Genomic DNA, 16,288 nt, shown 5'->3' on the forward strand with positions numbered 1-16,288 from the left:
CAAAATTATATTTGTTTAATTGTTACAGCTTCCCCCTTACATTTCTAGCTACTGTGCCAAGTTAACTCACCCCACATTGTCAAGCAAAGTGGAAAACCACTCTTAAGGTTCCTCCAGTGCTTAAATGTCTCTGGTTTACTTTTTAAAATGATAGTTTGGTGATGCCATTACGTTTAGATTTGCTCCACCTAAAGTGAGTCTTCTATGGTTGTAGTCTGTGGAGCACAGGTATATAGAGTAAATAGTATTAAACTTCCATCTGCTTTCCATAGATTACAATATCTCTTTGCTTCTTTCTGTAAAACACCTCTGTATGACATTATCTGAGTGAGTCCTATGATTCTGCTGCTCATACCACAGAGGTAGGTCAACCAACTGGTGGAAACACTGTAGATGACATCTTCAGAACAGCTCTTATGATGTCATGAGTCTTTTGCCTAGAAGTAGAGATATTTGAATATATGGAAAGCAAAAGGAAGTTCTACTATCCCTCATATACTCCCTGAAGCAGCAAGTTGAAAACCTGGGAAGTCCCCCTTTTAAGTACAATATCAAAAAAGGCTGTGTTGACATTTTGTTTTAGGGTTAAATGGTGGTACGTATTTCTAGGTGGGCTTTTTAAATTTAATTCAATACAAAAACAATGTAACTGACACATTAAAAACTTAGTGTTATCTCTGGTTTAGGTTCATCATTACATATCATACATACTGTCATTGCTTACTAACTAGTCAAGTTTAAGTCAGGTTTCCAGAACAACTCTTCCATTACCTGATCTTGAAAGGCAAAAATATACTTTAGATTACTCCTGACATTACCTGCCTTCCTTGTCAATTATCTCTTTACTTATAAGGCTGCAGCCAACCAGAGATCAGAGCATTGAGAGTATTTGTTTGTCAGGCCCTTAGCAGTATCTGCCAACTGTGAGGAGAGCCTACAGTATCCTGTGCCTGTTTGTCACTGTACATCTTGCTGCTGGTGTCCAAGGTCACAGCTCCCCCCCTCCCCTGCCCACCCCTTGATAGAATGGATGACTCCAGGTACAGCGGAGGACAGTCATTTGGCTGTGGCCCCACTTCATTTCTCTCTGCCCCTCAAACACAACAGTGAGCTTTTCTTACCATTCCCCCAACAAACGCTACAGCTCATGTATTTTTAATCTTTTGACAGATGCAATTATTCTTTACATGCTGTGCTCATTAATCTTAATGCAGTTATTACTATTCATTGCAGGACATTTTTCCGTCCTATTATTTTATTTGATAGTGCCTCTGTGTGTGTGTGTGTGTGTGTGTGTGTGTTTTTGAGTGTGTGTGCGTGCGTGCGTGCGTGCGTGCGTGCGTGTGTGCGTACGCATGTGCATGCACATGCTCTCAGTAGGGCCATCGGTCCAATCAGAGCAGGCCAATGAAAAAGGTAATGAATGCTAGAAGTAAGGAAGGAAATGGGGGAGGGGGATTACATGGCAGCAGCTCAATATGTGACCTGTTGTATTTAGCTATCATTAACATCTGGTCACATATCAGTTATCCACTTTGCCATGCCGACTATTGAATACAAATACCCTATCAATTACCTTTGTGAGATTCCAGCATGATAATGTTACGCTTTTTTAATGCAAGATAATGCTCCTGTTCAATGGCAGCTAGAATGCAACAGTCAACTCAGAACAGAAATAACTTCTTGATGCATGTGATTGAAGTTTTTTTCCCCACTCTCTCCTCTTGCCTTTTATGAGGCCCCTAAGCCGAGATGTCAATCCACTGGAGTGTTTCATTAGCGTTCAATGTTTTGATTTGCCTGTGACATCTCCCCATGCTGTGCACTGCAACTCCTACCCAGTCTGGGGCTTGAAAGAGGCCTGTTAACAGTGTTTCCCTAACAATGTTTATATCACCTCCGCATAGTTTTGATCAGTGCAGATAAACACATCCTGATCACTGAATGTGAAAAACAGTGGCAGTTTCTGCCCGAATTCATTGGTTTCCCAAAGATGCATCTAACTTCCTGTGTCTTTTTCTTCCTCTCCTTTACACCATCTCCCTCTGCTCTTTTCTGGAGTTTATGTGTGTCTGTGCGCGTGAGAGGTGTTTGAACGTCTGCGTTTGTTGCCACCTCTGTGAGAGAAGTGAGGCCCTGTCGCCAGGGGCGTAGCCCTGAGACTGACGCTCCAGGTGTTTGCTCTTTCTCGCCTCCACTCAGTACACACACTCATCCCTCAGGATCCACCCCGCTCCCTCTCTCCTTTAGAACACAGCTTCTTTTATCTGAGCAGGGAGCTCACTAAGAGTTTGTGAAGATTCTGATCTGAATAAGTGTGTGTGTGTGTGTGTGTGTGTGTGTTTGTGTGTGTGTGTGTGTGTGTGTGTGTGTGTGTGTGTGTGTGTGTGCATGTGTGCATGTGGGTGCTTGCGTCAGGCCTAGGGCATGTCTGAGGTCTGTGTATGTGTGCAACAGTGGAAATGTTATGGCAACAGTGCTTGCTAGTGGTGAATACCGGTATTGCAGAGCAGAGTGCAAATACAAGTAGCTTTTTGTCACATAAAATAGCATGTCATCTTGTGTTATGAGCTGGTTATAAGTGCCTCACATATTCACATCACAAGTTTCCCTCGGCTATGAGATTATCCGAACAGAATGCACTGACCTTAGTAATTCAGAGTAATTCACATGCATAAAGAATAGTTGTCCTTCTTCAACTCTCCATATGCATAAAAAAGCACCAGCAAGAGAGGCCTGCAAGGCACAGTGAGGCCGCTTTATTGTCTCTGTGCAGCTAAGTACCTGCAGCCAGGATGCGAATGTAGGAGGAGTGCCATGTGTGTTTGTGGCAGTCTGTCGGAAAATAAGGGCGTATAAAAGCTGATGGAAAATGAAAGCTCTCTGGGCAGGATGAGATTATGCACAAGTGATTAATAAGAGCAGTAATAAACAAAGGCCCAGGAGATGTTTGAGGTGCTTAATAATGCATTATGTTCATAAAAGAGCTGGGCCTCTCCAACTGATCCCTGTGGAGAAGGAGACCCCAGAGGGACCAGAAGAGTGTGTGCTGTTAAAAGACAGTAGCTTTGTGTGTTTGTGTGTGTTTGTGTGTGTGTGTGCAGGAATGTGTGTATACACCTGAGAGAAGATATGATGGAAACATGGGATCTAAAAAACTCAGAAACTATATATTAGTATATATGATGATGTTAATTAATTGTGGTTTATCTTACATGTTTCACAGATAAGAATACGGGGTAGGGATTTTTATTTTGGCAAGTTCGGTTTAAACGTTGTCGGCACTTGTATTTTTCACTGCAGGATCTCATGTTAATTTGAAATGATAGCTAGGTCTGGCTTCACTCTTTGTTCTTAGCTTTAAAATGTCTAGGTACTGATGTCATTCCATCTACGTCCTTCAGTCTGTCAAACAAAGACATGGAACAGCCATAAAAAAGAAGCAGTTAAGAAGTTTCTTTTGAGTTTTGTTTTGTTCACACACAAAAGCTGCCGCTTCCCACAATCTTTTTTTTTTTTCATTCCACCTATTTTTTTATTTTAGTTTTCTCACTTCTTCTACCACTTCAAGGTAAAGTGAGACTTCAGTTTGCTATCTGAATATCAAATGCTCGTTGGTTTAAGATGCACCACAAACAGAAAAGTCATGTTTATGAATTTGTTGCAAGCATTTTATTTCCAATTGGAACTAATCCTTGACAGGCAGAAGAAAAGAGGCAACAATTTAACCTACATACACTATATCAATTTAGATTGTCTGTAGAGGTGAAAGTAAAGACTTGTGTCAACCTAGTTTTGGTCCTTGACAACAATATTACAGCAGTGTTACTGTTTGTTGCAGCAGCAGCAGAGCATGTTTATGGACCTTGAAGTCCACTCAGAGGAAAAAAAACAAGACTGTTTTGAATGAAAAGAAAAAACCTTGGAGCACAGCCTTGTAAATTAATTTGTTCGTGTTGTATGATGGGAACACAGCTGGCCTCATTAACATGCACACAACAAATAATTATAGCATTTTTTTCTCTCTTCAGCCAGCCAATGCTTGGCTAATGGGCTTGCTGGGTTAATTATGTCAGAGCGTAATTACACAGGGCCCAGGGAGACATAATGGTGCACCCTGCTGCGCCCACACCGCCTAATGATGGTGTATCGCTGACAGAGCCAAGACGGACCGCCCCGACACACCTGCTTGTCTTGGCGCACACCACCCTAGTCCACCCCCACCTACCTTCACACACATCCTGAACCTGTACGCTGTCCTTCCCCACGCTGCACTCTGCCGAACCATCCGGCTTTTGACAGGCTTTAGCTTTTGTGCACACTGGACTGAAGATCCACCCAGATACAGCAACTACCTCTCGCTTTCTAGATGTGTAATATCACAGAAACAGCAATGCATTGACCAAAGGAAGTAGCTACAGGGTGGCAGCCTCATTATCACACAGCCAAAGTGATGAAACTCAATATCAATGCAGCTGAGATTGTGCAAAACAGTTAGATCATGCTAACGCAGTTGGTTTTCAGCAAGGTTACGGTTTACTGTAGAACAACTTGGTTTGTACCTTTAATGTCATGCTATTAATAACACTGAACACACACACAGCCAGGTGCACACAGGTTAGGAATAAAAATAAAAAGCCCTTTACAACATTATGCTTTATTCGCACAATCTTTTCACATGTAGAGTGGTGCTCGGAAGTTTATGAATCATTTAGAATGTCCTCTTTCGGTGTAAATATAATCTAAATCATGAATACATTTTCCCCAGTCTTAAAACTAGTTATAAGGAACCCAATTTAACAAATGACACAAAAGGTTTTTATATCAATTTATTTATTCTGAGAAGAGATCCAGATATTTTGTGTGTAGCTATATTATGTAAAGTTGTAGGGTTATCAGTTTATTAGAAGGGGAAATTGAAGTCAGGTATGTCAGTCAAATAGGGTGACAATCAACTGTAAGTCTTGGAGCCTGTCTATTATTCAAAGAAGAGAAAAGTCTGATCCCAACAACACATGTGTAGAAATGTGTCATGGCTTGAATAAAGGGAATTTATGATACTCACCAGGCTGGAAAGGATTAGCAGGGGCTAATACTATTGTTTATGAGTCCACCATCAGAGGAACACTAAACAACAATGGTGTAAATGTCAGTAAGGGGAATACCACTACTAATAAATATGTCTATGCTGCTGTCTACAGTTTGCTCAGTGCCATGCCGATATGCAAGAAGGCTGTTGAAAAAATGTTCTGCAGACTGAACAAAGTAGAACTTTTTGTCTTAAATAAGAAGTGTGTTGTTTGGTGACGACCAAACTCTGTAAACCTGGTGGTGGAGCATTATGATCTGACCTTTTTTGTTGTCTCTAACCTGGACAGCCAGTCTGAAAGGAGTTATGAATTCTCAGTTGTGCAAACAAATTTTACAGGAAAACATTTGATATCTATCAGTGAAATGAAGTTCAATAGAACGTGGCAAGACCCTACACACAACTTGTTCTACCAAAGAATGATTAAAGCTGAAAATAAATGGCTGAGTAAAGCTTAATCCTATAGAAATGCTGTGGAAGAATCTGAAGCAGGCAGTTTATGCAAGGAGGCCAACCAACATCACTAAGATCTGTATGGAGGAATTGACCAAAAGTAAATTAAATGATTGCTGCAGAAAGACGCCACACCAGTTACTGAAAGCACAACATTTTACCACAGACAAATATTTATGACTGAATTCTTTTCCACAATGAATGAATGTATCAATTAAGTGTATTTTTGCCTCACTTGTTTAGCTGGCATCCCTTTATTATTATAATATTAGGACTTTTTAACCACATTTTACTACATTCTATGTAGATATATTTTCAAGGGGTAATGCTAAATGTAAAATGCTGCAAACTCCATACTTTTTTAATATCTTTATTCAAAGCACAGTATATTCAGATCTGTTCCATTTCTGACCATTTGTTGATAACCCAAATTAGTTTCAAAATCTATTGTAATGCATCAGTTTTCAGGTTGTAATGTATAACTCTGTCAATTACTTTGAGGTCTGGGAAACATAGGTCAGGTGGAGAAGGAAACCCTGCTCATTGTAAACCCATTGTAACCATACTTTTTACACCTCTGGGTAAAAGATTTTTTACAGTTTTTCTGTGCACTCAGGGATTACATTAAAGTAATTAGAGATGTTTAGACTTGTAAATCTGTATAAACTGTTGGCTCTTTTCCAAGCTGTCTGAGCCTCTTACTGCTTGGGTTTCTTGTTCCGTTGGACGTTCTCTTAGCATTAGTAGTAGTTTGGTGAGTGCAATTACAATAACTGTTACAATACCTGTTAGAAATCATTATTAAACATATACAAAGATATAACACTACCTCAATTGTAATTTAATAACAGACCAGTTCTAACTGTGAGTTAATAAACCTGTTTATGTTTACATAGACATCATTATACCTCCCTGTACCATTCTTCTACAGTTGGACTTGTGTTTTACCAGACAAAATCATGTTTTCTGAAATGTATTAGCTTAAACAAGCCTCTGTTGCCCGATTAGTTATCATGACCTCAAAACAGATATCTAATCATCCATAATTTAGATAAGAGATGAATAACAAATTGAACCATTAATTTGTACCAAGAGTGATGTGACTCATCCGTTACACGCATAATGCCTTGTCAGCTGTACTATGTTTCATAATGAATAGGAATGTGAACGGTGGGGTTAGTGTTGAATTCCTTGTCCATTCCAGGTTTTATTTGGTGGATTTACTCTCAGAGCTGCCGTATAAAGAAGCTCTAGTGCTGCTTATTAGCTACTTCAATTAGTAACTCTATTTTCCAAAGTTATCAGCACTCTTACTGGACTCTCCTTCAAGCAAGCTTAGATCCCAGGCCCTTGGAGAGAATCCCTGATGCTCTACTTTGACGGGGGTTAATTTTGTGTACAGACTTAAGTTATATCCCTTTACTTTAAATTGACTTTACTTTACTCCCCTGCCACTGATTGATAATCCTGACTTGTCCATGTGTGAGAGATTCCTTACTATAATCTCTGTCCTTTGATCATTAAAAGTTGAAAGGATATATGGGAAAGAGGCTGATAAAGTGATTTCTGTGACAGTGGGTCGATGGAATAGCGGTGCTTTAAGTCATCCAGTTTGTCTTAGAAGAGCTGTGCTCTTAATAGTGATGTCCCTTGTGACTGATGCAATATCTCCACTGTTGGTGTAACAATGAATGCAGACAATGTTTGACTGTAAACGGTCTTGGGAAAAATAGCTCAATCAATTAAATGGCCCAAAATGTTTGTCTGATGAAAATGCAGATATGGCAAGCTGCAATGTATGTCCAAGATTTCAACAAATTGCACATTGCAGAAGTTGGGGCTCTCTGATGAGCATTTATTTTTGTGGCTTGTCAACTCAGACTTTGCATTCACTCACTGGCATCTGGCAAAGTTTAAATGGCTGTGGCTCCAACTTCTTATGAAGAGTCACTTCAGTCAGTGCCCATACTGAAGAAGGGATCCAATTGGGTTCCACACAGAAGTCTAAGATGAGTGGATGAAAGCTGTGGGAGAAAAGTTTGTGCAGCAAAGCAGCGATTTTCCTCCTCTTTTAGAGTTTTGAAGGGATGGGGTGTGTGCGTGTGCGTGTGTGAGAGAGAGAGAGCGAGAAAGAGAGAGTGAGAGAGTGTGTGCGTATGGCTCTACATCTTACCTCCCCCCTTGTCAAGGAGCTCCCCTGAGCTTCCCTCTCTGTGCTTTGGCACTAGAAGTCACCTCCTTTGGTGTTCGGCAGGCAGGTACACAACAGGAGCAGCTCTCTCTCTCTGAGCTGTTGAACTTTTCGGGAGGGGAAGAAAGGGAAGGGGAAGATTAAAAACAGCCCTGTGATGTGGAGTGCCAAGCTGCCTCCTGAGAATTCCTGGCATAATAATTTAAATGATCAAATGATACAGAGGAGACTTGTTAGCTGAGAAACAGCCTCCTAGTTGGCCCCATGGGCCCGGTGCTGCCGCGCATGCATTGCAAAACAGCTTCTCTGTTGTGCTAAAGAATCCCGCTTTTTTTTTTTTTTTTATAAACCCCTTTTCAGGAGCAGACTTTTTTTACACTTTGCCTAGGTGTATACTAGGGACTTAAGACTTAAGACTCTGTCACACTTTCATGGCAATCTTTTTTTTTCTTCATTGCCATTCATCAGCAAGTGAGTGGACTCATTAGATTTGATTTCGGTACATACGAAGGGTTAGAACAGCACTAGTGTCATTAGGTCCAGCCTGTGAAAAATTTCAAAGGCGCCTGAATGTGGAAAGTCTAAGAGTCACTCTTTGGAAACAAGTCTCAGTGGAATAGTCTGCTTCTGTTGAAAGTGCGATGCAGAAAACTCTGTAATGTGCTTTACAGACAGCACACAGAGTAAAGCAGCTATTTTGCTTTTTTTGGAAAAGTACGAGTTTCTGGATATCATGTAGATCTTAGTAGTTCTTTTTACAGAGATTTGTTTGTCTGTCCTCCCCCCTCACAGATCCAGCTCCTGTGCTAGAGGCCTCACACACCCTGGAGGAAAGGCTGCAGCAACTTCAGAGTTTGGCCCCAGACAGCGAGGCCCTGGTACGAGAGATCAGCGGGCACTGGAAGAAACACCTGGAGTGCCTTGAAAAGAGAGGTCAGGCAAAAGTCGTACCCATTAGCGAGCAATACCATTTTTTTGATAATGTGTACTGCGAGTGCCGCTGAGGTTACTACTGTAGTATGGTGGTGCTGGGTGGTTGCTTCAAATATAGCTGGCTTTCTAAATATCTATAATACCACACAGAGCCCACTGAGGACTGTCCAGCAGTCTCTGGGGCAACATTGACAGAAGACGCGCCAGAATCCAGTTTTCCAGCCACCCTGATGACGCCCAACACCACACCGGCTGCCCGGGCCCCAGGCTCTCCACAGCAGAGCCACCAGGGCCGAGCTGAGGACAGAGAGTAAGAGCCAGTGAATGTTGTTTTATATTTATTCATTATAAACTATACACTTAAAAAAAGAGGTATAACCCTCCTGATTCACTTTTAGGTCTTTTTGGACATTAAAGATGATGACCTTTGAATTTTTTAACCTTTCCCTCTTCTGACCATTACTTGTTTATTGTTTTTTTTTTTTATATTTAATAAAGCAAAAATATCAAACTACTTTGAAAAATTTTCTACATTTGTATGGTTAGTGTGTCTGTGTGTGTGTTTGTGTGTGTGTACATGCACAAAACATGAGGAAAGTCCTCCCCCTTGCTTTTTTGCTTCTTTGCAGAAAAGTGTGCTGAACCAGCTAGTCAGATTATCTTTTTTTTTGAGGTCATAAAGTAGTAGTGACTCCTCCAGCTCAACTTAAAAGCTGCACAGTTAAAACCTACCCTTGTCAGACATGCAAATTATATTTTTGAAAATATTTTAGCTGGAAAGTTTATAATACATTTTCAGGACATTTGAGACCTATAGTACAATATGTAATCTTAAAAAAAAGGTACAATATTGGGGCCTTTAAAAACAGTTAAATATATAAATGTCATAACGTGTTCTGTTTGTAAACCCACTGAAAAGGCCGATATTGACTTAAAGTGCGGATATTTGGGAATGTATTGAGAAGTCGACAAGCGTAATGTTGTAAAATGATTAAAAGTGATGTAAATTTAACATGTATCCAACGCGGTTCCACATGGCTTCTAACACATCAACATTGCTTTATTAAAATTTCATTTCGTCTTTATTTCTTTGTGAGCTCTGACACACATGCCATCTCTAGCTGGGAAGAGGTTTGGATTAACATATTATTTCTGTCTTTAAGCATGAAGTTGCATATTGTAGCTTTTAATGTGTGGACCCAACGTAGTGAAGGATCTGACAGAGTTTCTTCTCATAGGGAGAAGGGGGAGGAGGAGGAGAGCGCGGATGTTAGTTTGGCTGACAGACTGTCAAAGGCCAAGGAGAAGATCAAAGTTCTGCATTCGTGTAAGTGGTTTAAACACTAGCACCCACTGGAGCTGTTAAATTTAATTTCAACAAGGCAATATGTAAATAATTGCTGCATGGTGCCCCCTGCTGAAACATGGCTGTCCCACTGGTACTTTGTTTACATAACTAAAAGTAAAAACTAATATTTTACTGATGGAGTTTGTTTTTAATATATGCTTTCAATGAACTCTTTGACTGTTGTGTCCCTTCAGTGGTTGTATTTTAATCAGAGCTGCACCGTGTTTTAAATATAGAAATGATATTAACGTATCCATAAAATGAATTTGTAAATATATTGAGTACATAATTTCAGTTATGTAGCTTTAAGTTCAAAGTTCATGTGTGTGTGTTTTTTAAGTTAATATCTCACCTCCCTCTTTCTGCGTCTCACCAGCTTTAAATACTGCACAGACAGAGCTGCTGGACCTGCGATGTAAATACAACCAGGAGATGACGAACAAGTAAGAGTCAGCCTCAGATTTTATTGTATTTGATTTTTTTTTTTACTTTATGACATATTTCTAAAAAAATTCTCTAGACCCCCCACAACTCCCTCCATTCAGTTGTGGTTGTTATATGCTGTCATCTCTGTCGCCTTCTTCAAAAGTGCTCATTGTGGCATTTCAAGTGCTGAAGCCGCTCTTCTTCATTTTGCCTACATAAACTCTTGTCCAGAGTAGAGCAGAGGAATGCCACTGTAAAGGCGGAGAGTGAGAGCGACTCAGCCACTAATGCAGGTCGATGAGAGAGGTCTGTGTTTGCCTTCACTGGCAGCTGGGCCTTGACAGCCCTCAAGAAGAATTGCTCCATTTAAAAATTGCTTCAGAAAACACTCTACCTTGTCCTGGTCTTTGAGCGCCATGTATCCACCGCACGCCTGAAATGAATCTGAGCTTGTATGAAGGATGTCGATAGACATTCAAAGTAAACACTCCTTTGTTTGGGTTGTGCTCCAGAGCACAGTCAGCCGCTGCTAATGGATTTTCTCCCAGGCTTAATCCATGGCACAATTGAACTGATGTTTCTAGACCCACTGCCATCCATTTTGTTGGATTGGACATATTTTCAGTTTGGCCTTACCTTTCGCATACAGCAGCAGGTTGAAAGACTGTCTCCGTTATTTGGTTTGTCATATTGTGTGAGTGTGTGTGTGTGTTGTCCTGGTCACATTTCTCTGGGCTGACACTAGCACCACTGACCCCAAACCTCTGTAGACTGTGCCGGCCTCGATTACTCTCACTGACTGTTTCCTCAATGTTGATAATAAATACTATTTGTCAGCCTCAGCTTGAGGAGCTGAGCAGGTAATCAATACAAAACATTTTCCGTACTGCACAAGTTCATTAAACGTGAAGCTGACACCTGTTAGTGTTTGCTGTCAGCAGGACGCCATCTATCCTGGTTTTATTGATAGGACCAAGACCCTTTAAAGCCAGAACTGCACCACACAATACAGCTGATCATTAATGACCCTACAAATATTTCAATAGTGCATTTTGCTTTCTTATGCCACAAACACTTAAGCCAGGAAGATTCTATTGGATATTTTAGGTAATCATGTAGCATGATCAGAGACAATGGGAGAAGTTAGGTTAACACATCAAAGAGCTTTAAGATTTGGCAGAATGTAGTTAGTTTAATGTGACTAAAAACAGTCTTAATATGTTCTTTGAACAGTTTTTCTTTTGGTAAAAAAAAAAAGTCTACTGTGTCCCGAAACTTGTGAAACCTCTGTGCGTATTTAAATCAATCACAGCATCCTCGTTATTTCATCTTTATCTACCTTTTGAAAATCAGGTCCCATGTGTGCAAAATGAAACTGTTGAACTTCAAACAAACCTCATGAATAATCTTGCAGAGTTTCTGTTTAAATTAGACTTTTCTGAATGTTGGCTATATGGAGAGAAGCTGGGATTCAGACTCATAAGAGTTCTGATGATGCAAATCAATATAAGCATATTAAGCCAGAGAAACAATTGAGCACCCGGAGGTCATGTCATCAGTTGATGTAGGATTTTTCATAGTCACATTTAGATGCACTTGCATTATATTTGGTTTTTAACAATAATGACAGTTGTTACACTCAATATCCTGATAAAGGTGCTAGGAAACTAACAGTTTTAGATTTGGTAGAGTGGACACCTTAAGTGAAGGGCATCCTGTCAGGGGATGCAATTTACAGAATTTTTCTTTTTGCTAATTGAATGAATAAATTAAAATTGGATGTGGGTGTTTGGGGTTTGGTGAAATATTTCTTATAAAGCTCTGATTACACAGCAGGAATATGGACTCTTGACCTCATTATTTCTTAAACTCTGACTAAAGTTATGCATTTATGGTGCTGAGGGGTCAGCAGAGGGGTAGTCATTTGTCAGCCTATTACTGTAGGTACACCTTGCTAAAACTATCTAATGCAACAAACTAACTTTACAAAGGTTTGGTTTTTGTTCAGACTTACGGAAGTGTTGATGCAACTGTATGGCCATTTTGGAGACTGTTGATGTTGCACGGTTTTATATTTATTCTAGCATGATTGATATAAATGTGATAAAATTTTAGAAACACATTCAGTGCATGAGATTTTGGATTGCGTGGCTGTGAGTTGTGTAACAGTAGCAATAACGTAATTTCATAAAAATGTAATATATGACATAGCATAATATGTAAGTTGTGAATATGGCTGAAACATCACGACTTGAGGGTTAAAATCATGGGAAATCTCCATAAGGTATTGCTATGAGTATATTTGCATATGTGCATTCATTGTCATAATAAATTTGATTTCAAGAAATTGTCTCTTATTTTGAAGATTTTGTGAAAATGGAAAATATATTAGTTAGGAAATTACAGGATTACCTACTTTGGTGTTCTTGTTTCTGTTTAATTTATGGAGCAATTTGAGGAACTGGCAGCGCTGCACTGTGCTTGCCAAACTTGGGCACTATAACAAATTGTACTGTCCTTTATAACTTCCCATTTTATGCCAAAATACCTGCACGTTATACTGACTATAAAGGTAGAAAATGAAGAAAAGTGTAGCACATAGTTAGAACTTGACAGTCTAATTATACATTGGATTTCCTGTATCTTATGTTCTAGAACCAACATTTGGTCATTGAACCAGTGGTCATATTTTCACTTCACCTGAGAGTGAATTATATAATTAAGGAGATGTGTAGTAATAATTTAGTTATGTTTGTGTGATTGCTGTGCAAGGAAGAATATCTTCTTAGTAATCCTGTGTTCCTCTGTCTGGATCTGTGTGTTCCAGGGCAGAGGAGGTCGATGCCATCATGGCAAATCTTGAAAAAGCAAACCAGGTGAGTACAGTCTTCCTCTGCATTTGTCTGATTGAGATGCTCCTTCGTTAAGGTAATCACTTCTGTAATCAAGACTTGGCTTTAATTAGACACCCTCCGTCCTGTGTCTCCCCCTCCACCACAAGCCCCAATCCACCCCCTTCCAACCCCCCCTCCCTCGAGTGTGTGATTAGCGAGTGTAAACCCGAGCCTCCGTCGGTGGGCGCGCTGTAGCAGCACGGCTCCACTCAGCAGAGAACAGCAGACTGCCGTGTGCGATTGATGCCAGTGTGCTGAACGCCAGGGTTCTTAGTTATCTCATTGCCTTGATTGCTTCCTATCCTGGTGATACCTCTTTTCTTGTGTTTCTTTCTTCTTTACTCTGCTTTTCTCTCTCACACTCTTTTTCGCACTCTGCTGCTCTCTGCCAGCCGCTCCTAGATAAATGTCCTCAAAATGAATCATTAATTAGCAGACCGGGTGTGACAGAGCAGGTAAACAGTTTGGGGAATAAAGTAGGCTGACTAAACAGCCCCCTCAGCAGAATAAACCAGTGGCTGCACTCGTCTTCCCAAGTCCCTGCTCAGATTTTCACTCGGCTCGGAAATTTCATAGGAAGGGTGCCTCCTTTGATTTATGTATATGCTCTCACCTTGATCAACTCATTATCCAATTGATGTGGCTGCTGTATGAGGACTGTAATGCTGTGATACTATGTCTGCACACAGAGAGCAGAAATGGCTCAGAGGGAAGTGGAAAGGCTAAAGGAGCAGTTAGCCACAACAGGAAACTGCCATCCAGCAGAGGGCACTAGCAGGGTAAGAACAGTGTGATAGCACTTGTAAAATGTCAGTTTTTTTTTTTTTCTCTTGGCAGTGATGAAATGTAAGTACATTTACTTAAGTACAGTTATTTAACTACAATTTTAATATTTAAAACTGTTATTTTTCAGATTCAGATTAATAATATAAAAAAACATTGATTAGACTTCTGGTTCTGCTTTTAAATTTACGAGGTGTCCAACAGTATATAAATTATAAGTACTTGAATCAAAATAAATGGTCATCAAATAACGTATTAAGTTAGCCGTGCTTATATATACACACTGCCCACTTTATTAGGTCCATGTGTACTTTTTCAATGGTACAATTTCTTAGTTTTTAAGTTAAAACTGTCAGAAAGGTGATAATTCTACTCACTGTTTATTATTGAGGTTAGTGGAGTCATGCTGGAGTGCGTAATAACAAGATGTGGTTCTAATGTTTTGGCCACCTCATTCATTTTAAATAGGGTGGCCAAAGCATTAGAACCACGTCTTCCTAAAATAAATGGAGAATTTTTATTAAATGATCTGCATCCCTTTCTTACTAGCAGCTTTTAGGATACAGAGTTATTATTGCTTTTGCAACTCCTGAGTTTATCTCTGGATTAATTTTTGATTAAAGTGCTGTAGGTGGTTCACTTTTTCCTATATAATACAAATGTATATTAAGGCCGAATATAAACCTCATTCCACATTGACAGAAAATGTAAAATACATTATTAGACACACCCATTGCTCTGTATTGGACAAACACAACAAAATAGGAGGAAATTAAAATAACAATTAACAAACACTTACAAATAATCAGTGATTTCTCGATTGAATCTATTATTGACTACTAAACAATAACTTTGCCAAAGTTCAATTATCTCACTTTGCACTTATCACAGTAAGATCAACACTGCATAGGATGTGATTCACTGGCTGCCCTCTTACATTTTCTCTCCTCCTCACTTTTTTTTTATCACTTTCTTCATTTCTTCTCACACCCTCCACCACATCTCCTTCTCGCCCTGTCAGGAGAAGAACGAGAAGGGCGAGGTGTTACCCTCCCAGCTGGAGGCCGCCTTGCTGGCTAAAGACCGCGAAATCCTCCGTCTTCTTGAAAACATTCAGCGGCTGCAATTCACACTACAGGAAGTTCAGGAGACATCCGCCAATCAGATCCTAGAGCTGGAACGCCAGCTGGCCTATAAAACAGAAGCTATCGAGGTGAGTGGCTCCAACACATGAGAAGTGACAGAACATGACCAACGCCTCTTCAGTCCTCAGTGGGTCTGATAATTAACAACATGATTATTAATATGAAATTAAACATGTTTCTCCTCTTTTCCTATCTCAGAGATTAGAAGCTAAACTGCAATCCCAAATGGACTATGAAGAGATTAAAACTGAACTCAGGTAAAGCTTTTAGACAAACTGTATAAGTTGCTCACAATAGTGTGAACTCAAGTCAAAAAACCTTTTTCCACATTTCTCTCTGTCTGTAGTATCCTTAAGGTCATGAAGCTGGCTTCAGCAAATGGCAGCTCATCTCAGGTATATATGTTCCTATTTTTGTACTGTTCATGCAGAAGATTTAGATCACTTTTTACCAAAGTAGACCTTCTTAATATTCCCTTGGTTTTGAAAAATAAACTACAGCAGTGGCAATGAATGTTTCACTGATCCTCATCCATTATAAGGATATCTACAGCCACTATGATTGATTAACTGAAAATTAACAGCTTGTGTGTGTGTGTCTGTGCGTCTGTTCGTGTCTGTTTGAATTTGTGTGTGTGTGTGTGTACAGGATTCTGCCAAGGCTGCAGAGGCTCTTATGCTGGGTAAAGAAGCCTTTCTTCCATCTCACAAGTACTTGGAGGAAAAGGTCCGAATTTTGCACAGCAATGGTAAAATAAATGTTCCTCATGCTTTGTTTTCTGTCAATACGTCTGATTTCAAATAGATTATAATGCAATGTTGAGGAGTTTGAAGAAGCAGTGAGTTTTGTCACTTTCTAAAAGCTCCATAGTTCACTGGTGCTCATTGGTTAGGCTCAGTAATTTCTGGAGTCAGTACTTTTCAGACTTAAATTTCTTCACATGAGCCTGCAAGATGTACAGTAGCCTGAGTTTTCAAGGCTAAAAAGCAAATGAGTTGATTTATGACATATTTTGTTATCAGCTAG

General features: G+C 39.8%; 1 protein-coding gene across 10 annotated transcripts in view; it reads left to right on the forward strand.

Annotated features, from left to right (window-relative positions):
* The window catches only part of cux2b (cut-like homeobox 2b), an 84,774-nt gene that overhangs the window by 57,961 nt on the left and 10,525 nt on the right, over nucleotides 1-16,288 (forward strand). For all 10 annotated transcript variants that reach the window (XM_067522100.1, XM_067522101.1, XM_067522105.1 and 7 more), the window contains 10 exons: nucleotides 8,526-8,666; nucleotides 8,817-8,976; nucleotides 9,905-9,993; nucleotides 10,391-10,457; nucleotides 13,268-13,316; nucleotides 14,024-14,113; nucleotides 15,139-15,330; nucleotides 15,461-15,519; nucleotides 15,609-15,657; nucleotides 15,911-16,010. In XM_067522100.1, the coding sequence (XP_067378201.1) occupies nucleotides 8,526-8,666; nucleotides 8,817-8,976; nucleotides 9,905-9,993; nucleotides 10,391-10,457; nucleotides 13,268-13,316; nucleotides 14,024-14,113; nucleotides 15,139-15,330; nucleotides 15,461-15,519; nucleotides 15,609-15,657; nucleotides 15,911-16,010 (996 nt within the window). The remainder of the gene's footprint in view (nucleotides 1-8,525; nucleotides 8,667-8,816; nucleotides 8,977-9,904; nucleotides 9,994-10,390; nucleotides 10,458-13,267; nucleotides 13,317-14,023; nucleotides 14,114-15,138; nucleotides 15,331-15,460; nucleotides 15,520-15,608; nucleotides 15,658-15,910; nucleotides 16,011-16,288) is intronic.

This window comes from Channa argus, chromosome 11, assembly GCF_033026475.1.
Source record: "Channa argus isolate prfri chromosome 11, Channa argus male v1.0, whole genome shotgun sequence".
Taxonomy (NCBI): Eukaryota; Metazoa; Chordata; class Actinopteri; order Anabantiformes; family Channidae; genus Channa; species Channa argus.